The sequence below is a fragment of the Hydractinia symbiolongicarpus genome, chromosome 10, assembly GCF_029227915.1.
Source record: "Hydractinia symbiolongicarpus strain clone_291-10 chromosome 10, HSymV2.1, whole genome shotgun sequence".
In the NCBI taxonomy this organism is placed as follows: domain Eukaryota; kingdom Metazoa; phylum Cnidaria; class Hydrozoa; order Anthoathecata; family Hydractiniidae; genus Hydractinia; species Hydractinia symbiolongicarpus.
In genome coordinates, this window is record NC_079884.1 from 16291908 (window position 1) to 16319410 (window position 27503).

The 27503-nt window shown below is 36.4% G+C and overlaps 2 protein-coding genes across 5 annotated transcripts in view; one reads left to right on the forward strand and one right to left on the reverse strand.

Moving 5' to 3' along the window:
* LOC130662588 (L-threonine 3-dehydrogenase-like) overlaps positions 1-4064 on the forward strand; it is a 42373-nt gene extending 38309 nt beyond the window's left edge. For all 4 annotated transcript variants that reach the window (XM_057461478.1, XM_057461479.1, XM_057461481.1 and 1 more), the window contains 2 exons: positions 339-393; positions 3566-4064. In XM_057461478.1, the coding sequence (XP_057317461.1) occupies positions 339-393; positions 3566-3625 (115 nt within the window). In that variant the 3' untranslated portion in view covers positions 3626-4064. The remainder of the gene's footprint in view (positions 1-338; positions 394-3565) is intronic.
* A 603-nt stretch (positions 4065-4667) lies between these two features.
* Positions 4668-27326, reverse strand: LOC130662587 (mucin-2-like). The gene is made up of 9 exons (XM_057461477.1): positions 27091-27326; positions 25114-26072; positions 13845-20880; positions 13208-13333; positions 12246-12830; positions 11842-11943; positions 7261-11682; positions 6870-7037; positions 4668-6748 (listed from the first exon to the last, which is right to left on the reverse strand). The coding sequence occupies exons 1-9, from the start codon at positions 27149-27151 to the stop codon at positions 4752-4754; spliced, it is 15456 nt and encodes a 5151-aa protein (XP_057317460.1). The 5' UTR covers positions 27152-27326; the 3' UTR covers positions 4668-4751.
* Between the last annotated feature and the right edge of the window lie 177 nt (positions 27327-27503).

Here is a 27503-nt window from a genome sequence, read left to right on the forward strand (position 1 = left end):
TTGATGAGGTCGACATCATCAGCACTTTCTAAGGTCTAGCCAAAAATATTTGCGATTCTTGGTCCGATGTGAAGATTGGAAAGTGAACGTTGATAAGTTTAAAGTATTTTAATGTTTGTCTTATATTAAACTGTATATAATTGCTTGTGGAACGATCTTCGAAATTGGGCTCTCGTTTCCACTGTATTATGTCTGGGCTTTAGCTAGGGTTCTAGTCGTGTTCCGATGAGAAAATACCGAATACGTCAAATATATCTTAATAGGTTTCTGCTTTTTTAAAAAAAATAAGCAACCATTGGACATTGCATTTGAATTGCTGTTTTTTTAATTTTTTGTAGAATTGATATCAGTTGCACGATTTCATCTCGGTATGGCATGTCACAGTTTAAGGAGGTATGCTTTCACTTTTGTTCACACAGCCTGTTTCCTTAGCATTACGCCTGCGAAATTTCATATTTTTAACATTTTTGTTTTTGAAACAGTCTAGAAAATTATTTATTCTTGAAGTTGGATAGAGATGGTGTGGTTTTTAGTCTAATGATTTATATATTAAGTTCTAAAAAAAAAACATTCTTTCTGGTTTGTGGTCGTTTGGTTCGTGTGTAAAAATTCCTTATAAATGTTTCAAATATAGCCGTATGTAATAATGGCAGATTGGTGCTAAAATAAGACCTTAAGCAGAGAAAATTTGGCGATTGGGGAATTGCGAAATTTGGCTTGACGAATCAAAAACATTTCTACATTTTAAGGGAAATTTTTTGTTGAGTAATTTAGAAATTACCACAATGTTATATCTGTTGTGTTCATTATTGTGTCCTAAGCATTGCGCTGAAAATTCACTTGATCAAAGTTGTTTTCGATTTTTGATGAATTATTTTTATGCCCGGTTTTAACTTAGTGAATGATAAAATATTTTAAATTTTGAATGGATTCAATTTCGCATATAGACATTAAGTAAACCTACACCACGCGGTAGTAAACAGCCAAGGTAAAAACTATTTACAACTAGGAGGAAAGATCTGAAAAGCATATACAATGGGCATTTAAAGTAAATGTGAATGTAAACATTTCAATATGCAAATAAGAATAGTCTATTGTTTGCTCAAATTTCGTGCATGTCACTATGAGGACTGACCAAGATCCTTAAGCCTTCTATTATAATAATGTGACGAGAGTGTGACGGTTGCAAAATGCTGTTTTTTTGAAATTTCGTGGAAACTTTTGTGGAAATAGACCACATGCAATATACTAAAAGAACAAATTTTTGTAGAATCGGACTTCACTGTAAGCTGTTGTGTAAGCTGATGTCTTTTTATGTTTCGTATTATAAACTTTTGTTCGGGAGAACTAACTGTATGTGATGTCATTTTTGCTGGAAGAAAATTCCACGGTTTCACGTTTTTGTTTTTTTTAAGAATTTTTTGTTTGGTGATAATAAAAAAATTACTAAATGTTCTGATTGAACCTGTTTTTGTTTTTTATATTTTTTATTCTTATGGCGAGGACTGTATGCACTGAAATGACTGATTCTTTCTATAATTTGCTGTGTTTCATAACCTTTTTGTCAAGGATTTATGGGTAATGCCAATTGATCTTTGTTGATTTAGATGTGCTACTCAAAAACCGATCTGTTTTACATTTTGTGTCAACTTTTGTGAGGACGGACCGTATACAATGTTTCCAAAATAATGATCTTTGTTGATTCAAATTTATTCTTTGCTTATTGATTTTTTGACATTTAGATTTAAAATTGTTGGTAAAGGGCAGTACTGATCATCATCCAAAAAAAAAAAAAAAAATTGTTCTTTACCGGTTGATTTTTATATTTTATGTATAATGTTTTGTGGGAGAGGATGGTATGCAACCGGAATGACTTATTTTTCGAGATTTAAATTTGATGTTTACCATGCTATGGCTTTTTGATATTTTTTGTATAAGCATTTAGGGAAAAGACAATATTTAAAATGCGCAAAGAACTTTTTTTTGTTGAATAGTCCTAACTCTTGCAAGCCTGCTTTTTGAAATTTCAGATAAGGTTTTCAACATAATCACTTATAAGATGTACATATTTGAGATCTGTTATTTCTGACGTTATTATTATTGGTATTGTAACTGTCGGTGTTGTTAGTGTCGGTGTTGTGACTGTCGTTTTTGTAAATTTCAATCAACTAGATTTTACACCTTGCAAGCTGTTTTTTTATATTTGTATAAGTTTTTTGGAGGGATTTATTGCGATTTGACATTTTTAAGAACATGTTGGCTAAATCAGGAATTACACTTTGCAAACGTACTTTTTAAACATTTTCAGATTTTTTTGGGTGAAGAGCAGTGTGCAATATAATGAAACTAGTCGATAAACCCGTGGAGAAATCCACCTAGGCGGAAGGACAGTGAAAAATAGGTAATTTTAGTTTTTTGCTGATGTCAGCAGTGCAGATACAAAAAAAATAGTTTATTCGTTGCCTGTAATGCGTAGAGGTTGAAAAATTTTACTGACGTCAGCAAAGACCCGCGAAATCACACACAAAAAAGTTTTTTTAGAAATTTGTATACCTGTTGCCTTCATCATCATCGTCATAAAAATTTTAATGACGTCAGGAAATATCTCTTATTTTATAAAATTCGCCTAAATAGTCAAAAAATGTTGTCAGCATAGTGAAAGTTACCCTATTGGTAAAAACAAATAACCAAGAACTTCCTTTTTAAGAAAATATCTTTGTTTTTTTTAACAGCATTATCATCTTCCTTATTTGTCGCTTTGTAGGTTTTTTTGTGTTAACATAAAAATCTTTGTATATCTTAAAATCTAATTGTCCGATTCTTCTAAGTCTAAAATAATCCAATTTACCCCCAAAACCTCAAAATACATCAATTTTTTGACTCAACAACGAAAATAAGCTCAAAAATAGTTAACTTTCTAAAAAGCGGACACCTCCAATTAGCGAACAGATCTTTCTGCACTAATGGTGTTCGCTAATTAGAGAGACTGCTGTAATATATTCGTGTTATTCAATACAAATTAGTTAAATTAAAAGCAGTGAAAACGACAACAATAACAACGTACTGCATTATATAAACAAAGAAGCAAATATATTTTATTGACTTTATCGTCTCTAATGAAAGGGGATTAGCGGGGAATTTAGAATTTTTTAAATAAAACACAAATATTGAACGAAGTTAGTTAGTTTCGTAAAAATAATTTATGTTTTTTATGAGAAGAAAATTATGGAACAAATTTATACCGACAAGTTCTCGTTTTTCAAGATAACTTTACTTAGCGAGTTATTAACCAATCAGGAAAAAAATATCAGGTTTTTGCACGCTATTTCAGCCAACCAGAGAAACAATATCAGCGTTTTGCACCGTAGAAGTAAAAAATAAGTAAAAATTGTTTTTGTTTCTCAGTAGAAAATAGAAATATAGCATATATTTCGTGTAGATTAGCCAATCAAAGTGCGAGAAAAACTCTTACCATGTGATAAACATTCATAATTCAACTAAGTGGCGATGATATGAACAGTTTCAGGTGTACCATTTTTGTTCTGATATGAAACACTTCTTTCAGGCGTTCAAGACGTTATTGTCAGGAAGCGGGTGCAAAATACTTATCGACCCACACTCGTGATGTTTGTCTTTTCTGGAAGGTAATTATGACGTATTGTTTTATTTAATTTTCAATATTTTGTAATTTTTACTTTTGGTAAAAAAAAACGAGAAATGATGAAATATATTTGAAATTGCGGAAAAAATAATAGTCAAAAATGACATTCAAAAATTACCAAGTATCAAGAAAATTTTAAACTCACTGCAATCCTGTTTATAAATTATTAAGGCTTTTCTCAGAGTTTACCCCCATCCCGTATAGTCAGTCTTTCATTGTGTTAGTTGTCCCCAACCAACATTAAGAGGGGAGAGGGTGGTTTTTCCAAGGCTATTTTGAATAAGATTGTAGATTTTCTTTTTCTTATCCAATGAATTCATTGCTTTAGAAACAATTTTATAAAACGTATTATTTTTGTAATTTTGTAACACAATATGTCAACAATAATAATGTGCATGTGTAACTTTTGTTTTTGTTCTTCACTACAATGACTCTTGCGCGATGCATCAGAACAAATTTGGAGGTAGACAGACACGATGGATTTTTAGTCTCTGTAAATAAAACTGCCAGTCTTGCGAACAAAAAATAATATTAGCAGGACCAAAAAATATCGGAAAGATTGAAGAGCTTAGGAGAGAGAAAAATTTCAAACCATTCTCTTGTATAAAAATATATTCTACTTGCATAAATACATTCTTTATGTCCTAAAAAATAAATTTTATATTCTCTTCATACATCAAGCTTGTCTTGAGTTTTCTTACTAAAATATATATTCGTATATGCAAATAAAATATCAAAGATTTCCTCGCTCTGGATCGACATTAGTGAGAAAGAACTAGATTGCATTGTAGCTCAGACTATCAAAAGTGATTGGTTGTTTATGACGTAATAATAAACAAGTAATCTTCATATAGATTGCTTTTAAGTTTTCTTAGATTTTAATTGCGTAGAGTCTAAAATATGATCATCTCATGAAAAGATTGGTTATTTTGAAGCATGTATGGTCACGCAACTTCGAGGTAACTTTGATAATATTAGAGTTAATTACAATAACCAAATTGGTCGCAACACAAAGCGTAAACAAAACAAACAAAAAAATTGGATGATTATAAACAATGTTTTTTCTTCGGAATTTCTTCGGACGTGAAACTTATTTTTTTCGTCTGTAGCCATCTGAGTCATATGGTAAAATATCTATATCAGGATCAACGTCATCAAAGTTTTGCGATTTTGGAAAATACGATCGCCTTAAAAAGTTCGCATACGGCTCTTCCAGCTTTTCTTTGATATAAGAGTTTTGTGTTGGTATTCTATTTCTTAATTCTTTGCTATTTTTAGAGCGAAAGAATGATTCGATTGGTAATTCTTTCCCCCAGTCAACATCATCTTCTTCTGCCGGTGAATCTAGAATGTTTGGTTTTTGACGAAAATAGGCTACGATATTATTATCGTAGTATTGTGGGGGGTGTTCGATATCTGAACGCTGTGTAATCGGTGCTTTCTGATAAGCAGCTTGGTTTGTAAGGTCGTATTGAGGAAAGAATATGGTATTGATGTGGCTTCGTTTACTCTGGGTTGACATTGGAGCTGGAGTTACTGGTAAGGAATCGTCTATTTCCCCTGATCCTGACCCGCTCTGGTCTGGAATTTTATCTCGTTTCATGCCCTGCTCGTCATCTGTAACAGGCTCATATTTTGCGCTCTCCTCCAGTACATTACTCTCTGTTGGTTGGCGGCTAACTTGATAACTATCATCTACAGCGGCGGCACCTGGTGAATCTGAGTTAGACTTATTGCCATCGATAGTTACTACCTCGTTCGTTGCAAGTTGGGTTGCTAAATCTTTAATGGCTGCCGCTTGAGGTTGGATTAATTTGGACAATGTCATTTTTATTGTTGGGTTTTCCTCCTTGGTAAAAGAACTCTCTTCTGTTTCTGCTCCAGGAATACGATTTCTTGACAAACCGGACGGTGCTTGCGTAGGCATCAGCGAATTAAAAACAGTATCGCCGCCTACACTCGGACCTTGGATGACTGGGTTGTTTGAACCTGCGTTTTCCTGTAGTTCTTTTGCAGCATTGTACACAACTTTTGATAAAAGCGATTGTTTCGGTTTTGTGGATGTGCTTATATCCTGTTGCTGCGTTATTGGTGTTGTGGTTACAAGTCCTGCTGCTACCGATTCATTACTATCATTTGTAGGTTTTGTAGCAACACTAACGACACCGTAATAGTTGTTATAGATCACTTCCGGTGTGGTACTTTGAGGACTAGCTGGTGTCGTTGGCAATTCATATGTTGCTGTCACTTGTTCGTGATCGTGAGATGTGGTGGTTGTAGAAGGAAGATTATCTTGGTTATTATTCGCTTCTGGTGTTAATGGTTGTCGCGACGGTGTAATAGAAACCACAGACCCTGTTATCTGGGCTTCTTTTACTGTGTTTGAAGGAGGCGTCGTTTCAGTTGCGGTTGTATAACTGATTGGGATTTCAGTTGTTGTGGTCAACTGGACTTGAGCTTCAGCCGTTGTGGTCGATTGGACTGGGACTTCAGTTGTTGTAAATTGGACTGGGGCTTCAGTTGTTGTAGTCGATTGAACTGGAACTTCAGTTGTTGTGGTCGATGCAACAGGGACTTCGATTGTTGTATATTGGACTGGGGCTTCAGTTGTTGTAATCCATGGAACTGGGACTTCTGTTGTTGTAGTCGGTTGGACTGAAGCTTCCGTTGTTGTTGTGGAAATCATTGGAGATTCGGCTGTTGTAGTTGTTTCAGGTGGAACCACAGGAATATATTGCTGTGGGGTTTGATACATTATTGGTACTGGATACACAACTTGGTAATTATTTAGATACTGTGGGGGTATTGATATTGTAGCGTCTTGCTGTACTTGATTACTTTCTTGATATCCACTACCATTTGTTGCCATAGTACCTGCGGGAGTTAGTGAAGCCAGCGCCTCATTCATTACAGAAATTGGTTTTAGTCTCAAAACACCATCAGGTCCAATTTCGTATTGATATTTGTTTTCCCTAGAAGGTTGAATACTAGCTTGTGTTTGTGTTGAGAGTGTAGTTGTGAATTGAACAGGTCGTGCAGTTGTGGGTTGCTGTGTAATTGTTGGTGTTGGTGTTGTTGCACTTGGTTCTAAAATTAAAAGTTTTTAATTATTGTTTTTATTGAAACTGGTTGGAACTAATAAAAAACTTATTACAACATTGATCACCACCCTCAATAGCTGGAGATTTTAGCGAATCTTATTTTGTACCTGAAGTATAGTTCGCCTTTTTCTCTTTATCGTAATCAATATTTTCATCTTTGCTATTTGTTTCAATAGCTACAATGGGTGGAGATTCTGTCGTTGTCTTTGCTGTGTTAGATACCTCGTATGTAGGAGGCTGAACAGACTGACTGTTATCAGTAATGGTGTTTTGTTCTATAAAGAAGAAATCAGAAATAATGATATATTCTGCTTTTTCGTGACGAGGAAAGTGATGTTAGTTAAAACCGAAGAAAATTGTCACAATTTACGAACGACTAACGAATAATAACTTTAATAAGCGCTTTCCTTTTCCAAGCACAAAGATAGAAGAAGTTGAAGAAGTCAAGTTAGATGCTCATAACAACGCGTGGACAAAATTTTATCTGTATAATGATACCTTTCACTGCTCTTGTAGTGGTTGCAAGGGTGGTAGATGCTGTGGTAGTAACTGGTGTTGTGTGTTCCTTATATGTTGTTTGATCTTGAGTTGTCTGCATTATACTACCGTCACCTGTGGAAAAGCTATGTTCATTCGCTTGATCATTGCTAGCTGGCTGGGTCTTGCCATCATAAACATGGACTGCGGAAGGTGTTTTGATGTCGGACGAATGTGTAACTTGATTAATTTTGTCGCCATAGCTCTCTGTTTCCGCGTCGTTTGTGATTGGAGGGGTTACAACTGATTGTTGTGTGGTTTCAGCAACTGTTTGCGGCTTTTGTATTGTAATGGCTGCTTGTAGCAACGGTGTCGTGTCAGCGTCTACCTGCGACTGTGGAACTGTTTTTATTTCAGAAAGTGCCGGGGATGGTGTTGTCGTTTCAGCCACTGGCTGCACTGGTCGTGTTGCTGCCACTGTATTTTCTGGTGGTGCTCGGACAGTTGTGGTAATACCCATCAATTGATTTACTCTGTTCGTAGATTCCCATAACTCGATGTTGGCTAGGTATGTTTCGTATTCATTTTGGTATCGACTACCAGATGGATTGACTGTGGGATGCTTGTCTGGATGTACAGAGATGTTATGGTGTTCGACAGGGACCATATATCTGTCCACCCATGCTTGAATCTCAGCTAAATACCTTTTCCAGTTTAAGATGTAATCAAAATGTAAATCGTTGTAAGGATATTTTGTACTTTGAGGTTTATTTGGAAGTGTGATAGGATTTATTTCGGTTCTAGGAAATGTTACACCACTCTTTGCGAGTTTATCGACAAATGAGCTCACTTCACTAATAACTTTCTCATCATTATTTGTAGTGGGCTGGTTATGTGGACTCGACGTTGTATCTGGTGATGACGACGGTGGGATGTCATTTGAAGCTACGTTGTTGTTCATGCCGTAAGGCTTACTCTTAATGAGACTTTGACTAGAGGAAGTTTCTGTTTGACTACCACGAGATGGTGTAGCTGTTGTAGCTTGCTTTGTTTGACCAGCAGACACAGGAGTTGTTTCCAGCGTAGTGGACACTATGAATGCTTCCGGTGGCAGGGTAGTTGTTACAGGAACCTTTTCAGTACTGCTTCGTACTGACGGTTTCGGAGTAGTTAAAAACATTTTAACTTCAGATATGTTTTCTTGTTGGTTTAAAGATTGATCCTGACTTGGAGATTCATACGTTCCGTTCTCAATAAGTGTTTTATCTGGCGATTTTGTGGATGTTTGGTCATCTTTGTTGTTTTCTTGAATATTTTCGTTTTCAGGAACATTTTCAACTGGACTAGACCCTAATGCAGTTTCTTCGATCCCTGTACCTCCGTTATTAAAGCTTTCAGCACTTGATGATACTGTGGTGGTCGATGTCATGGTAGTTATGGTTGTTGTGACTGACGCAGGTGCGGTGGTGGCTAACTCATTTTCTTCTGTTCTTGGAATAATGTTGATCTTCATAGTGACAATGGGTATTGGAGAAGGTCTAATGTCAGACTCGGGTGTACTTTCTACTTTCCTAGTGGTAGTTGTTTCTTCGGTTGACGATACTTTAGTCGTCGGTTGTGTGGTTGGTTTTTCTATTGGTCCAGACGGTGTTCTCTCATTTTCAGTTGTTGCGATCTCTGTTTCCAGCCCCAGTGTAGGGGTTCTAGCTGTTGACTTTGATGTTTGTGGTGTTGTTGTTATTTCAGTAGCATCTTTACTTCTACTGACATCGACTCTCGTGAATGGACGCTCAGTCGTAGTCACTTCTACCTTGGTATTTGTGTTATCTCTGTTGGTAGTACCTTCTGATGTGTCTTCGTTGATGCTGTTTGCAGGTTGCGCTCCGTTTGTTTGACTACTCTGAACAAAAGCTTCTTGTGAAGTTTGAGTGTTCTGCTGATATTGCGTCTGACTAGAATTTTTGTAAAATTCATTTATGCTTTGATAGTAATTCTCAAGATATGAATTGTACCAAGAACCAGGTGATACGTTTTGTTGTGGTTGACCTTGATTGTAACTTGATAGACTAGGTGTACCAGGTGTGCTTGACGGTAACGGTGCCCCAGTTACTCTGTTTGTTGGCATAGCTTCTGATCTATATCCACCATTAGGAACCCCTGGCGCATTAGCTTCATTGTTTTGTGAAGAGGCAAACGGCGCAGTTGGTCGCTTTGTTACGACATTGGGCGGTGACTTTGTTGTCCTTTCTTCGTAAGCTAAAACGTTTTCACTTTGTGAATTATCTGTTGATGAGTTCGTGGGTTTTAACGTTGCTTCTAAAAATGTATTTTCGTGATAATCAGCAAAAATGCCATCTTCAGACTGTTTGGGGCCATTTTGTTCCATCTCATCCCCATTATCTGCCATTTGTGGAATAACTAAGGTTTTCACTGTTGTTTTGGGTGTTAAATTAAATAGAGTTTGAGTTGGTGATGTAGTCTGAGCTTCAAATTGTGCTGCTTTAGTGTGCGAGTTTGTTGGTTTGGGTGGCATATTGGTTAATGTGGGTGAAGAATTTGTTGACTGTGCCATTTGCTTTGTTGGTTCTTTTGTTATAACCTTCACCAGAGAGGAAGGTGTTGAAACTGTTAAAGATATTGTAGATTGAGTAACGTTTGGCATGACTTCTGCATTCTGGTGAGTGTTATCAGTTCGTTCTGGCATCAACTTTCTGTAGAAATCATGTAGATATGCTTCATAGGATGGAAATTCTAAAACAGCGTTTTGATTAGGTCGATCAGGTGGTAATGCAGTACTTTCATATTCAGTTTTTGAAGGAACAGAAGTTGTGGCTGTTAAATCATTATTTGATTGCTGATTATCAGATTGATCTGCTTTGAACTGCTGTGGAGAAAGAGTCGCTAGTTTAAGGTCTACATTTACGGCCTTATTTATTTTCGATATGTAATCTTGCAAGTATTCTTCATAACTGGGGAAACCCATTATATTTCCCGGTGAATCTATTTTTGTTGAAATTGTTGGCGTCACTGACGTAGAAGTCACAGTTGTTGGTACGTCAATATTAAATTGCTGTTGCACAATGTCGTCAGTTATCGTATCATACTCGTGTTTAATATTACTAGCTGTTGTTGAAGAAGGAGTCGAAGTGACTTTTTTGTTGGGATTCTTACTGATTATGACGGATGACTTGGTAGTAAAAGGTGGCTTTGTACTTGGTCTGGTACCTGTAGTTGAAGGCACATTAGTCGGAGCGTTCTTATCTTCTTTTAAATCCTTGATAGGTTTGTTTCCTTCCTTTTCTTCTTCTCCCGAAGCACCAATGTCTTCTTTACTACTTTTGTCGTGCGCTATCACTCTGCTATATGCTGGTGGCAATGCGATTGGATTTAGATTATAAGGCCAATAAGTTTTATTTGCAGCTTTGTTTCTTTCTTGATCTTCTAAAATTTCTTCAATCTCTTCATCAGGATGTGGCGCTGCCACCATGACGCTCGGTGTAGGAGGTGGAGGTGTCGTTGGTGGTGGTGGAGCCACTTGACCAGGTCGTGGTTTGTTATCATACTGGTCCATATTAAGAACTTCTGTTCGACCAGAACCTTCAACTTCATCGTTTTCTCCTTGGTATTGCTTACTGCCTAATTGCGGACCTAATATAACTTTTAATGCCGTTTCGTTGACTTCTTTATCACTCTTGAGCGGTGTAGTAGTCTCAGGAGGAGGTGCTGTTGTAACTTTGTATCCTTCTGGCGTTGCCTCATAATAAGGATTGGGGAGGGTTGAAGTTATAACAGGAGGTACAGTGGATGTTATAGCTTGTCCATTACCGCCATTGCTGTATGCTGAATGTCCAAAATTGTGCTGGTTTTCCTTTGATTTGTTATATTTCGGTCCTAATTCCCCGTAGGCAGGCTCGCTTGCAGAAGTAAATTTGCGACTTTTGGTTGTTTTCTGTGTTGGCGCTTTTGTCGTTGCACTGTTAAAATTTACTTTATTTGTATCTTTGTCAAAGACACTTGGTGCTGGTGGTTTTGAGCCAGAAATAGTAGTAGGATTGGCAGTTATTGGTGACGCAGTTGTGATAAGTGGTGCTGTGGTCGTGGTTGATTTTGCCGAAGTATCAGTGGTTACATTTTCGTTTGAATTAACTACACTGGCATCAATTGCAACTGGCACAATTGTTGATTCTACTGTATAGGATGTAGTAGCTACAGCTGGTAATATTTTGGTGCTTGTGGTAACTGTTGGAGCTATGGTAACCTCCAGTGTGTTAACTGGTGATGCAGCAGTCTCTGGCGTAATTACTGACAATGTCGTCGGAGCTGTATCTGTAGTGGTTGTCGTAGTTACTGGTGCAAATGTAGTTGAGACGGGATGATCAACCACAGACGGCGTTGTGGCGTAAGAAATGCCCGAGGCGTTGTTGCTCTGTGTTAGTAGCCGATCTAAAGAGAAATTGTCGATTTAGTAACAGCATAAAGAGCTAGTCGTATCAATCTAAACCTGTGTGGAAAGACAAACTAAAATTGAATCGTTTTATTACATGTATTTTTTTCCAGAATGGTGACATAGAGTTATTTGCTAGAATAAAAAGTTAAACCTACTTTCTTCCATCAGCGATGTTGATGTAGATTCTGTTACCGGAGGTAAAATTGTTGTGGTGACTGGAAGAGATGTAGTCCAAAGCTTTGTAGTTGTTTTAAAACCTAAAAAGGTGTTAAATTTAAAATTATTAGTATTTTTGAACTCGTAGTTGAATGTACAACGGTTTTACTCGACTTTTTTAGGATATTATTCAGTCGTCTTTAGCCTCTGTTCTGTTATCTAAATTGACAGTGTTTGGAGCATCATAAGCTAGGCAGTTACTTAAATTCCCTTTATTCAAATCAATGGCACAACCTTATTGAAATATTAACCATCAGCATCAGTTAAGTATCAGTTTCTTAGGAATTACTACAACTCGCTTAACTTTTCGTTGTGACAAAAACAATGTAGTGACAAGACTTACGCTCTTGTGTTGAAGGTTGTACTTGAATGTTCACAGTTGTGGGTAGGACGGTGGTTCTTGTGTCAAGGCCAACCGTAGGAGCAGCAGTAGTGGTTGTTGTGTCAAAGCCAACCGCAGAAACAGTAACAGCAGTAGTGGTTGTAGTTGTAGTGGTTGTTTGAGCTCCATATGCATTCAAGTTTGGTTGTTTTTCTTCACCACTTGCACTTATTTCTTCCTCTGAATCTTCTTCTTCGTTGTTATAATCATTTTCATCATAACTTCCCGTCTTTCCATCAACATTCACGGCGTTGTCGCTCGCCTGATACAAAGATGCAGTTGGCGTAGCTGTTGATGTTTGAGTGGAGCCAGGTGTAGTTCTTACCTCCTGGTTGAGTGCTATTGTTTTTTGAGGATAGTATGTTAATTCTTTACCTCCTTTCAGTTTTTCTGCAGAAGATGAAGCAGTCGTCGCCGGTGTCGTCACTGTTGTGAAAACTTCAGTTGTTGTGGTCTGTTCAAACGTTTGTGCTGTTGTTAAAGATGCAGTGGTAGCTGTCTTTGCTGTTGTAGTTAAATTGATTATTGGCACTGGTGAACTCGAATCTACAAAATTAGGCAAAAAGAACATCTTAATTATATCTTGAAGATTATGCTGATTAAAACAGCAGATAATAGCGAAAAAACTTCATATATAATTTTCTGTACAGTATAATTATACCCCAGCTTTTTAATTGGAATTTTGAAAACATAATTGCGTGAAAATATGAACACGTGTAGCGTTATAGCGGTTGAGCTCGACAAAACGACATGCTCACAAAATGAAATGAATAACTCAGAAGTTTTAATAAAACCAAAAGGCGATTTTGAAAACCTTCGGATTGGTTTGAAGGACAACACTGTGCTGGTTATATGACTTTAAAGTTGGGATTAAGAAATACCTAGACCGTTTAGCTACCAATTAATTTAATTTTAACTCATACCTATTGCTTCGGTAGCCACTGGTAAATATGGATTATATGTGGGAGTGACTTCTGGTGCTGATGAAGTTTTTACATTGATTGAAGGCGGAGGTTGCATTGTTGTTGCCGTTGTTGTTGTTGTTGTTGCTAATATATTGAAGTGTTTAAAATTATATTTCCGGATGATATTTTCTTATAAAAGTGGTAATTTTGCCAATTTTGAAGATGAGTTATTACTGTTAAAGAAAACATTGATGTATATATATACTCTGGTTTGGTTAGAAAAACACAGCGAAATACCAAAATTCTTTCTACTGTTCATAACCCCTGATTGCTCAACTTCAAGGGACCAATATGAAAGACAATTAAATTGACTTTCAATAGTACTCATGAACATCAAGTAAAATTCTTTAAAAATACACTTCAAAAAAACAAAAAAAAATTATGTGTGGAAGACCAAGAATAGTAATCTTCTAAGGGGACTCGTAAGAGCCTAAATCTTTTTTAAAAAAAGAGATGTCAAATAACCCAATTGTGTTACTTACTTTCAAAGGTTAAAAGATGCACAGGTAATGTATCAAGACGTGGAAGTTAAAAACGTAAGAAAGGGAAAAGGAGAAAAACTTTAATCTGTTGATATAAAAACTTCACTGCTTACTTTGATTTTGAACGACGCATGACACACATGGAACACTGGCTCCTCCATCTACAGGTTGGTATAGATTATACACTAATAATGGAGGTGCTTGTGGTTGAGTTGCATTCTGGTTCTGTAGTGTGCCATTATATTCAGTAGAAGGCTCAGTTTCCACTGGCAAGTATGGATTGTAGGTTGGTGTACCTGGAGTCGTTATTTGGAGTTTTTGATTGACAGTTCTTGGTGTTGTTTTTGTGGCAATGTTACTTTGCACTACAGATGGATTCTTGTTACTTGTTTGCAGTTTGGACATGTCAACACTTGCAGATGTAGTAACGTATTTATTGTCCCCCTCAGCCTCGTTAGGTACAGGTTCAGTGTATTTATTTGTAGAGATTGCTTCTTCTGAAGTTTTGCTATTATTAAAAGAATATCTCGAACTTTGTGTTGTGTTTTGATATAATCCTTGAGTTGACGTTTGCTTTTCAGTTGGTTGTGTTGCGAATGTCTCTTCTTCTTGATCTTCTTGTTCTTCTTTAGCTTCTTTTACTTGCGTTTGATTTTTATGTGCTGCAGTTACATATGAATCGCTTGTTTGCTTTTGTGTTGGTTGTTTATTACTTTTTGTATTATTCTGGAATTCTCCTTTCGACGTTGAAAGCATTGTTGTTGCTGTAGGTAGGCGTAACGTTGTGGTGTCATCCAACATACCAGGTTCCGTGTACACCAGTGATGGCCCTTGAACCTTCGATGATTCATTCTGTCCCTCAATTCTAGCGGTTGGCTGTTTATCAGAAACAGCTTGGCCTTCACTTCCCTCACTGCTTTGCCTTTGCGTTGGTTTATATTCAAAACCATCTTCAGAACTTTGTGCAGTTTTTGGTGCCGTATTAGCCTGTTGTGTTGTTTGTTGCTTCATAGTTGGACTGGTAACATTAGTAGCAGTACTTTCGATCGGCTGTGTTTGTTGTTTTTGCGTAGGACCTGATGTCTTTGGTAATGTATTTATAACAGGAGGTTGTTTTCTGGTAAGAACAGTTGTTGGTGCCACTGCAAGTACAACCTGAGATTCCGGCTGTTTTTCCTGTGGTTGCAGCTGCGGTATCTGTGCTGGCTGTACTGGTTGGCCAACAGGTGGAATTGGTGGTAAGGAAGGTGGTGCTTTGGTTGATTGCTGTGGTGAAATTTGAGGCTGTGGTGGCGGTGGCTGAGCAACGCCAGGTACACTTTGAGGTTGCGGTTGTGGTGACTGTGATTGAAAGGGAATCCATTGTATTTGTGGCTGTTTGGGCGGTACCCCATAAGGTAGAGATTGCATCTGTGTTGGTGGTGGTTTAATTGTGGTTGTGGTTGTTGTTGGTGTTAGTGGTAGCGGTGCAGCAGGGGGTGGTGCCTGGGGTAGTAGCCATTGCAGGGGTAGAACTTGAGTTAGCTGCTGTGGAATTGGCTGCGGTTGTACTTGTGGTTGTAATTTGCTTTGCGGTATTTGAGGAGCCGGTGTTTGTTGAGGGCTCGGCGGAAGCCTTTGCTGCTGTTTTTGCGTTGAATTTGCTGACTGTTTTCCAGGTTGTTCCACTACTGTTGTTTCTAGAGTTTCAATTGCCCATACTGGAATCTTCATTGGTATATTAGGTTTTTGTATATTTGTTTGATTACTTATTCCTGGAGGAAGTTTTGGTTGTGGCCCAGATAGGTTTACAATATTCAACTGTGATAAAGGGCAAGGAAAGCCAGGAGAAGGCACACATGGACTCCCTTGCGTATTTGTTACAGTATTTGTTGCTGCATTTGGTGGTATTACAACAGGAGCATTAGGGATGATCTGCGAAGCTAGTGGTGATGAGGCAGATTGTAAAGTACATGGGTTAGTTGCAGTTGGTACACACGATTGGGCAGGCATTAAAGGTATAACAGGTTGCGCAATAACTTTAGGAGGAGCGGGAGGTGGGAGGCTTAATACGTCAACTGGAGGGTGCATCGTTACTGTCTCTGGTGTAGTAAAAGGCTTTAATGTTACTAATGATGTGTTAGCTGAAGGGTATACAGACGTTTTGGGAGCTGTAGTTGTTCCTAGTCCTTGTGAATAGCAAGGCCAGTTTATAGGCAAACAAATAATTTTATAACTTTTTTGAGTGTATTTTATTGTCGGGATTTTCGTTGGAGGACGAGTCAAGCGAGCTGACTGTGGTGTCATTTTTGGTTTTTTAGTTGTTTTTCCTTTAGTAGATGAACTTTCATTAGCTTCTTGCGATTGCGCATGCGTACTCCCTGGTATTCGAGACAATGATGGAGACGGCTTTTTCTTTTGAGTTGATTTTACTCTTCTTGTGGTTTTTCTCTCGATTGACGAAGTGGGTTTGTACCTATCATCGCTGTCGGTAAACTTTACAGGTGTGTGTGAGGTTGACACCTGATAAGTTTGTTTTGGTTTAGGGGTAACTTTGACGCCAGTGACCTCTTTTGATTTAGTCTTAATTTTTTTGCCACCTTTTGAAAATGTTGTTTTTCCTTCTTTATTAGAAGTTACCTTTATTTTAGTAACTTTTTCTGTAGTCGCTCTTGTCGTTGCTGTTGTTGTTTTTGGCGTCTTTATTGTTGTTGTTGTTGTTGTTGTTGTTGTTGATAATGTTGTTGATGTCGTTGATGTAGGCCTCTTAGTTGTTGTTGTCGGCTTCTTGGTTGTTGTTGTAGTGGGCTTTTCGGTAGTAGAAGTTGTCGGCTTTCTTTTCGTTGTGGGTGTCGTGCTTGGTTTTGATGTTGTTGTTCTTACTTTAAGCTTCTTTGTTGTTTTATCTGTGGGTTTTATCTTAGTTTGATGCTTTGTTTCTTCAACCTCAATAGCTTTGTGACCTGAGCTCTTTGTAGGAGTACCACTTTCCCTCGGTCTGTGTTTCATCTCCTCCTTTGTACAGTTGGGTTGCTTACACCCCGTGTAGGGATAATTAGGACCAGATTGAGTTTTTACAGACTTATCCGGTTGCAGTTTTGGCTGTTTATTGGATGGATGGTTATTAGTAGCTGAAGGAGGCATTACACCTGTACTACCAGATTGCTGATTCTTCGTTTCCTGCCGTGGACCATGAAGTGTATGGTGGGCAGAAGAAGACCCTGATGAAGATGATGAACAATTATTTCTGTTTTTCCCATAAGGTTTACATTTTGATTCACTCTGTGGCTGCTTGTGGTATACTTCCTTATCAACGTTATTAATGTTTGTAGTAGCTGGTGTCTTAGAAGGAAATACCTTCGGTTTTTTAGGTCTGCTTGGAGGTGCCTTGGTTCTTGGTCTTTCCTTCTTGTGCTTTGTTGTAGCCGTCGTTTTTGTTTGGCTTTTTGGTTTTGGCGTAGTAGTTAAAGAGTGTGACTGCCCCCATATGATTTTATTTGGCTTATGAGTGCCTGCTTTTTCAGTAAACGGTATAGCAATAGCTTGTCCATTTACATTTGACCATGGTGGTGTTTTTTCGTCTGGCGAAGTATTCCAAAGTACGTTACTTTTGGTTGTAGGGTGAGGTGCAGTTGTCTGCTTGTTAGTTGCTTTTGTCTTGCTAGTTGTTTTAGCACGATTTTGTTTTTCTGTCAACCTCTGTAACAATTTGTCTAGGTTGACCTCTCCATTGCTGGACATAGACGGAAGTTGTTCGTGCTCAGATTCCCATAACATATCTGACATGTTTTTAAACACGCCGGTAGGTTGATGATGTTGTGCTATGTTATCGCCCCATGTTATCTTCGTCATGCTTGACCCCTCCGGTACCTCTACAACTTCTTCGCAACAGCTTAAATCAACACTGTCAGTGTCTTTTCCACAACAGTTGTAGTCCCAGTCATCCTCCAAGCGACTTCTCAAACAACAACTGACATTTTTAACAGCAGAAGTTGTTTCAGTAACTTTAACGAAATTGATGGGATGATGCTTCTTGTCTCTGACTATGTGTTCATCGATGGGTTTGTCAGCAAGATAATGTTTATTTTGTACCATCAGTCCATCTGCTTTGTCACTTTCCTCGCGCATGTGTGGCCTGTGGAAATATTCCATCTCAGTGTTAGTAACATTCTTTGTTACGTCATCGCCTTGTATTTTATCTTCCAGCAGATACATCCTACTTCGTCTGTACCCTTTGTGGTGATCATATTTCGGTCGAACACTATCTAAAACCATTTTCTTTGGGTAGAAATTCTTATTGTGTAAATGAAAGTTTGATTTTTTTGCTGCAGTTACTTGGGAGGAATTCTTTTCCGTGTAAGCTTGTTTTGTAATACTCATTTCTAAGATGCCATTTTTTCGTGTTACATTGCGTTCCTTATTTGAAATCATTGATTCTTGCATGCTGGGTTGCCGTTCCTTTAGTTCCCCTTTCTTTTCATCATTAGTGATGTTATCTTTTGTATTGTTTGTAATGGTAGAACGATCCTCAATCTGCTCTTCTTTTCCAGAACCACTTACAGCATTCCCTTCCTCTTCTTCTTTCTCTTCTTCGCTATCTTTTTCATTGTCATCGTCTTCACTTTTTTCTTCATCTGTATCAGAAGCCGGGGCAAATTTTCGTTTTCTAGTCATAATCATTTTGATGCGCTTACGTCGAGATTTAGGCTTGCCAATTTTTCCCAGATGTGTTTCTTTATCATGTGCTTTCTTCTTTTGTTCTTTTACTCCTTTTTCGATATTTTTGTTGATTTTAATGTCATTTACATTTTCTCCGGATGAATCTTCTTCGTTGTCTTCCGGTTTGTCCACTAGATAAAACATGATGTCTTCACGTTTCGTTCGTTTTGTTGGTTTGAAAGATGCTATTTGTTCTTGTTCATCACCTAACACCCCAATGTTAATCTCTTCAACCAAATGTTTTTTCTTATGCTTTTTCTTCGTACCATTTAGCATTTGTTGATGTTTGTGGTATTCCAGGGCTTCCCATGTTTTCTCTTTTGCATTATAGACTGGAATCATGCTTTGGCTTTTTTGAGGAATTAACTGAGCATTTGGAGAGGTATTTTTCTTCTTTAAGGCGCCTAAAACCTTTCTACTCACATGTTTTGCATGGTGAAATTTTGTTTTTCGTGTTTGATCGTTTTGGTTGAATATTGGCATCAGCAAATCGTCACCAGCTTCATCCTTGTATAATTTTTTGTGCTTCTTACCATACATTTCTGTCGTGTTTTTAGCACCCAATGATGAGTTCATCCCAACCTCGTGTTGTTTATGATGTTCAATGGCCACCCATGTTCCTACGTTTGGGATAAACACGGGTACCATTGCTATTTTTGGAGCGTTGGTATTGTCAGTGATTTGTTTCTTTGTGTTATTCTTATCACGGACACGTTCGTTATTTTGGCTATGCGCTACTGAATCAACAGCCTGCCAATTGCCATCTTTATATACCAACGTCATGCCCTCTGCTGCTTTGTTTATATTTTTTGGATGTTCGTCTTTTTTCGTAACATTCATTTCGTTCGGTTTTTGTTTCTCTATCCTGACTTGCTTATTTTCCTTGGCTGCCCATGTGCCTTCTTTTGGGTCAAACTGAAGTGTCATGCCAAGTTTTTCCTTCTTTGTATTGTTCTTATCAGTTTTGTAGTGCTTTTCTACTCTCGAGTCGCTATTTTCTTTCGCTCTCCATATACCTTCTATTGTATCAAATTTTAAAGTCATGCCCATTTTTTCTTTCTTTGTAACATTCCTTTCAGCGTTTATTCCCTTCTCTATTTTTGGGTGTTTAGTTTCTTTCGCCGACCAAGTACCTTCTTTTGCATCAAATTGCAACGTCATTGCTTCGTTTTCATTTCTTTTTGCAGCATTCATCGCAGTATCCTTGGCTGCTTTAGAATACTGGCGAGACTGTTTTCTTTTCGTTTGCTTTTTCTGTTTTTTACTAAACACAATTACTTGTGGTTCGTTTTTTCTAGATTTGTATTTTTTACTTTCACTGGATCGATGTTTTATCTTCGTATGCTGATGTTGAAAAATCCGTTGAATGTTACCTGATGGCTCTTTCTTTGGTTTCTGTTTTTTTGGTCCTCCGGGCTTTTCCGGTTGATAAGGATTATCTGGGTTGGGTTGCTGAGGTGTTTGTGGTTGAGGATCCGGTTGCTGCGGGTCTTGCGGATTTTGTTGTGGTGTCGAAGGTGTTTGCAGCGGTGGCGGTGATGGTGGTGGTGCTCCTTGTGGCGCGCCTGGTGGAATTGACTGGCTGTTACCTTTTTTCTTCTGAGACTTCTTCTTGCTTTTCTTTTTGTCTTTCTTTTTAGATTTAACAGGTTTCAATATGCACCCAGATCCAGACCCGCTTTCCGAACCAGAACCACTACCTGAACCAGATCCAGAACCACTTCCACTTCCACTAGCACTGCTGCAGTCGTAGTAGAATTGCTTCCATACAATTTGATTCTGTTTATTTTCGTTTGAATTGTCTTCACCTTGAGCTCTACTCTGTTTTACCATAACATGATTCATATCAACTCGCTCATTGTTACTACCGATGAACGCTTTCACGCCAACTGAATCGGTTAGTTCATCATCTGGCTTTCTATACGCACCAAGGGATTGATGTGTCAGTTGATATAAATATCGGTCACGTAAAGACGCAATTTTAGCAACTTGGTTTACAATCTTTTCCATAACTGTTGATGAGGAATTCTCGGTGCCATTTTTTGTTTTCGGAAGAACGAGATAGACTCTACCTGAACGATCATCTTCGTCATGACGATCTGAAGTTGAATTTCCTGCTTCTTTCGTGTTATTGATCATTCTCGAAAATTGTGTTGATAAGGATTCCTTACTACTATCACTTGATGATTCAGTTTGAGAGTTTTCACGTAAACTGCGTGAATGAGCTGCGGTAAAACCAGTCGAGTTTCGTTTTGATATCTCGTAATGAAAAGTAGCGCTACCATTATCGGTTGATGTTTCGCTGCTTTCACGATTCGCTATGGTTTCTTTTCTCGGTGGTTCAACTTCTTCGATGTCTATAACTTGTCGCTTTCTTTTTTTATGCTCATCACCAAACAAGTCACTTTCATCCTCATCAAATGCTATTTTGGGATCGTCAGCTGTGTAGATCTGAAAATAATCAAGATCGGTAACTATGTTATTCCAAAGGTAGTTTTGGAATCAAAGTAAATTCGTGAAAAATAATATTCGCATGTCCTAATATTTAGTGAGAATTAAATTTCGCTCAAAAAATAATTTAATGCAAAAAGACTTGCTAAAGTTGAAATCAAATATCTGTTATTAAAATTTGGTACAAGAGAAATGGGTACGCGGGCTTCATTCACACTGGCTACGTCGCTCGATTTCGAAAATACGATAGCAATCGACGCTGATCAGTTTGAGCATTTTTCTTTAATCTGAAACCGACCTTTGCCGAATAATAATACTTTTTTTCAGAAACTTATTATTTTTATTTTTTATTTTTGCGAATAAAAAAGGGTCTGATGAGTCAAAATTTGTTTTGTTGCATAAATTTTTGCGCGAATAGGATTTTTTGGAATTATTAAATTTATGTAGCTATATATTTAACATTTCTAAAATTTTTTAAAATATTCTTCAAACCGCAAAAATTAATTCTGCAATTTTGAACAGTACCAATAATAATTAGATTGGTGAAATATTTTTTTAAATTACGACACCAAAGTTATTTATTTTACAAATAATAAAAGTTGTTAAATGAAAAACAAATTTACCAAAGTTAGTGAGCAACAATTAAAAAAAAGTCACAACAATTCAAGACTTACTTTAAAAAGGTCTAAATTCTAAAAATAAGTCAGATGAAATGGATTTTTCGCTATAGCGCAAAAAGCACAAAATATTTTAGTTAGCGCGTGCCCAATTACCGCTTATTGAGATAACAAAATTACTAGCCCACAATAATAAGTTCTCAAAAAAACATTTTCGTTGCTCATATTTGAAGATCAATAATCTTATTGCTCAAATAAGCGTTTCAAAATGTACTGATATGTCATATCGATGTTACCAATGTTAAGCCCCGCAGTTTTCGCGCAATTTAAGGTTTAAGAATGCGTTATCGTGTGATATCGTGCATTATCGCTTTTAACCGTTTCTCACAAATAATAACATCACAAAAAAGCCAAAATTATTTCTCTTAACATGGTACGTACACCAACTCTCTTATGTTAAAATATTTTTAAAAACTGCATTTAACATGCGGTTATGCGTCTGTGATATCGTTTATCTATCAGTACTCAGCACCAAGAAAATACAATATTATAGCTGTAAATAAACAAAAAAATTGTCATTGGTTATCATATTTTTGCATAAACCTTTTACGATTGTTATAAAGTATAATATTAGAAATGTTGAGACACAGATTATCACAGTGAACATTTTAAAGGTACCCGATAAAATAAAAACAAAATAAAAACGCTGCTTTAACGTATTAAAAAACGTTAAAATCTATCTCCTCATCGATCTCTGAGTTGTTATCCGATGATTCGCTACTTGTACCATCAGCTTCAAGAGGCTTTACGTTTTCACAGGTCTCACATGAACATAAACTAGAGCACTTAACCCCCTTTTTTCTGCAAGCACAAACATTGTTGGTGTCTGATTTGTTGCATTTGCATGTTTTCGTTTGCAGTAAAACGTGTGTTGCAGGTTTTTAATCCAGCCGTTTTATTAGGACTGAACTGTTATTTAGCGTCCAGCCTTGATTAGTTACGCTAAAATCCAGAATGAACTGAATAGTGCAAACTTGCGGTGTCATGAAGTAGTACAGAGAGTGGGAGGTGCAAAGGCCAAAGTCATTTAAAATCCATCGGTTTAGGTGTAACTATTCTTTTATTTGTCGCGAATATAGATTAGATCTTGGACTGGAGAAACAAATTCTCAAACATCTTCTTGAACAATATAATTGGAAGTGTTTTCTGTCTAGTAGCAATATATCTGAATTTTCCGATCAGAGTAGTGATATTGACAATGTTTTTTTTTTTTCAATTTTATTTAGACATAAGTTTCAGAAAAAATGTCATAGCATGGCTAGTACGTCAGTCATGCTATGACGTCAAATTCTTATGATGATTTGTTGATGTTTATAGCAGGTTTATAGCAGTTTGTGGTATTGCACATCGAGCGCAACGCAATCTTTTTCTGTTAGCATTGTCAAAACTCGTTAATCATTTTAAAATTAGGCCGTAGCTTTTCCGCATGTCCGCTGGTTATGTGATTTTTTGTGCTCAAGAGCAAACTTAATTTCAGCGATAAATTCTACTTTTGGCGACGTCGCTTAATAGCCAATAGGATTTGAGTAAATACTCAAATCTTATTGGTTATTAAGCGACCTATTAGGTAATTTCACCAATAGCCAAACTCCATGTTTATACATGGAGTTTATATATTTGAAGATGGAAATTAACGAGTAAATTAACTAAATATGACGAAAATGAATCTAAAATCAAGCAAGATTTGATGCCTAATCAGCAATTTTTTTACAAAACAACACGTTCTATAATTTTTGATGCATCATTCCTGCTAATTGAACAGCATGAGATATATTTTTTAATGTTGACAACTTCTTCAATCGTGCCTCTTAAAACAGCTTTTCCGTGCTTCTACTTTTTATATAGTAGGCTTTAAATTTAAAAACAATCTCTTCATTTCGCGCGTAAGAAAATGCAATCAAATTAAAACGAGCCCTTAAGCGTAATGTGAATTCACAAGTGAGATGATAAAATTATCGGAGATAAAAAAAACTGAACTCTAAGGATTTTGATCGATGTATCAAAGTCAAAAGTTAAAGCACCATTTCGTATCTCCTGCAGTTCTTTTCCTCATTCCAATTTATTCAATATAAATATCCATAATAAAATACACCGTCTAACTTTCCGAGTTAACTTTCCGTGAAATCCGACTTAATTAGCATATAGTATTGTTTGACGCCGCATTTTACAATGCTACTGTTTTGGTCGAAATATTTTGTCTCCATTTGAGTTTATTTCAAAATCAGGTTAGTAAAAACAGTGTAACCATAAGACAGATGTAATACAATGTCGAATATGCTTTGTTTCGTTCTGTAAAATTACATAGATCGCCTTGGCAACAGTGTAAATTGCAGATATTTTTTAATCCGCATATTTGATTTTCACTACAATTGTCACTTTCCACACAAGACTTCGTCACCACATCTTCATTATTAAACTTGACAACATAACAATTGTTTGCAGGAAAAGGACATGTTATGGTTGTGTTACACGTTTTGACGCCGTCACACTGGTAGCAAGTTATTTTTGTGGCTACCATTTCCAGATTTGCCAGAACAACAGACACAATCATTAATTTCATGTTTTCGCTTTTCAGTGTGAAATTGATTACTGTAACAATAAACTTATCAAAATAGAACTTTTCTCTTTATAAAGAATTCTACTGTTTCTCAAAAGAAATGCTGTGATTGGTTAATAATTACACATTAGATTATTTCATCCAATGATATACGTATTTATTTGTATAAGAAATAACATATTTCAGTTGGTGGGTAGGCTTCAATTTATCTTTTGAATCATGTTTATGAACTTTTATTTTAAATTATTTAAAGAAACTAAAGAAAATTAGAATTGATCTATTGAAAATTTCTCTAAATTTAACGAATTTAAATGGTGTGGAAATGGAAAAAACAAACTTAAGATAAGTGAAAATACGCAAACAACGTTGCCATGGAAAACATTAACAGCTTGTTAATGCACCGTGGCAGCTTTGACACATTTTGAGAAAACTAGTTTTCGTACAAAAAAGCTGAAAAATAGAAAACACGAATTACCAAAATCTATTTATTTTTTTCTGTTGTGATCTGGCCTTACTATTGAAATTTTTTTGGATAATTAACTTTTTCTATTTTTTTATATTTGGCTGGCTTATTATAGTTTTCATAGTCCATAACATTTTAATTTAACCCTCTTTGTTAATAGTTTAAAGTTCAATGAGTCAAATCGTGCAGGTGAGGCGGGTAAGTTGCCCCTTCTTACCAACCAACATTGAGAAATTACAAAAAAAGACATCGGTAAAGAGAGGTGACAAAAGAAACTAAGAAAACGGTGAAAATAAAGCCTTACAAATGTGTTGAGTGTGTGGTTTAACTCACGCAATTAAAACATGACAATTAATCAAAGCGTTATTGAAAGTGTAATCAGAATACTGTGCGTTTATTGACTGATTAGAATTTGAAATCCCTCCTTTGAAATGTTGTTTGTCGCTCTTACTGCGATACCTCTCCAATTGTGAATTTAATAACATTTTTTAACTTGTCAATCACTCCATGTGGTTACAGTAAAAGTTTTGACTTACCATGTCTTTTCTCATCACATTTGTGGTGACGTCATCAGAATATTTTTTATCATCACCTGGTCTTGGAATTGTATCTTTCCTTCTAACCAGCGCCTCGGCTACATTATCTGACTTCTCTTCTTTTTGCTCTTCAAAAATACTTGCTATGTTACCGAGAATTTGCGACGGTGTCGACGACGTTTCAATCGTATTAGTCACGTCGTTTTCATCTTCGCCGGCAAATTCTTTTAATGTGTTGTCATTTAACCATGGAACAGATTCATTGTCTTCAAATTCATGATAATCACGTTTCTGTTTGACAGATTTTACATTTTTAACTTTCTTCGTAGGCGATAAAGACTGTACAAAATCCTTAATCTTAGCGTTCAAATCTTCCGCAGGAAGCCTCTTTTTCGTCGATCTTGTATCTAAGTCATCTTTATTCTTTTCTTTTCTATGTTTACCAAACTTACGTTTTCGATCTTCTTCAACTCTCCTTTCGTCTTCGAAAACCTTGTCTTCGTCTGTGTTCATAGCTCTTTCGTCGGATTTTAAACTTTCCATTGCACCTTCTTCAAACACGGAGTCAGCTTGTAGAGCTTGTTTTTCATCTCTTTGTTCAAGCATTGCTTTCACATGAATTGAGTTTATAGAAGGGTTAGAAGTATCCTGACTTTGGTATAACGCTATGGCGTCTTTATATAATTCGTCTTTCTTGTGTTGTGTGTGGCCATGATGTAAGGATTTATAATCTTCTAGTATGTATAATAATCCATGGTCACCCTTTCTATGATTAATATCAGATTTTTTACGGGTTTGTTTATTAATGGTATCTAGCCTTCCATTCTTTCTAAGATTTGATTTTGTGATTATTTCCTTTTTCGTTTGATAAACTTCTCCCATATCTCCTTTCCTCCCTCCTTCGATATCGTTTGTGTCGCCATTTTGGTTCGCTTGTAGATTAGTGCTTCTACCTAAGCCTAGAGGGTCAGAAAAGAATAACTTTCAGTACTAGTTTTATAGAAATTTCTCAGTTTTAAATTTCTTGGTTAATACAGAAAATAAAGTGTTAAAAAATCTAGTTGCAAATAGATAACTAGCATCGCAATTCTTGCTATAAAAAAGTGGGAAAATCCGTAATCCGTTCGGCGAGGGATGTCAAGAACAATTATGAAATTTGACAAATAGGCAAAAAGGTTAAGAAAGATAAGATGGGGAGGTGTGGCCACCCTGAGTCGCCTTTTAAAACATATGAAATTTTTATTATTTGTAGAAAGGAAAAAAAATTAATCTTTTTATATCGCACTTGTAACCCTACCTTGTCACCATTTGTAATCCATTATAAAAATAGATATTTTGTGTATTAAGTAAGGAATAACAGGTGACAGTTACAACTTTCATGCTTTATCCAGTTACACAACACGTAAATATAAATATTACATACATTTTTCTTATCAAAAATGGAAAATTTTAGGTGCTACTTAATGCACATACAAGATACAGATTGCTCTTGGGACGAGGGATGAGGTTGCGTCAAAATTAAGAAGCTAGTTAAGTTACAAGTTGGCTATCTGCTTGGTCTTATAAATGACTGGCCTTTAATAGTTACGATAAGAGATCTTGTATTCAAACTCAAATTTGCTACTCTATGGAGAAAAGATGGAACTAGCTATCAAAACGTGCTAACCTAATTGCACAAGTTCTGTAGTAATTCAAACCAAGTCAAGAAACATTAGAATAATATCGTTCTTTTTATCGTTTAAAAAATGAATTCGCCTCACACATTCTCCAGTTTGTTCAAATAAGACATCAAGTATCTATTATGCAACTTTTAGAAAACTACTATAAAAATATATAACTTTTACGTCACTGCTGTAGTCATATGAAACCCACCAAACGGATAAACGCGTATTTGTTTAATTAGCTACAACCTTTTTACCTAATGTAGAGGTCGGAAGAACGAAAGAAAACACGTAATCAATCACCAAATCAACTTACCAAATTTTATAAGTAGTAAAAGAAAGAGAACTTTTATCTCTCGGTATCTTCGTTTTTGCATAATAACAGATCAATATAACGATCTCGAAAGCCGCTACAAGATATCATGAGCCGTATAATTATATCGTCATCCATTAATATAAATTCGAACCATATCATTAGTTACATTCGAGCGTCGAAGTTTTCATTGGAATATTAGATTTAATATAAAAACAATTAGAAATATATTTATTAATAATTTTTTATGTATTATATTTTTAAATACTCATAAATCCTGGTCGATTTCTCTTTGACTCCCTTAAAAGTTTATGAATAATTAATGTGAAATATTGCAGCAAATGAGCTGCAAAGCATTGTTTTACGTTACGCTCTGTTAAGATTGATTTCTTAAATACCGGTAAAGATTGGGAGAT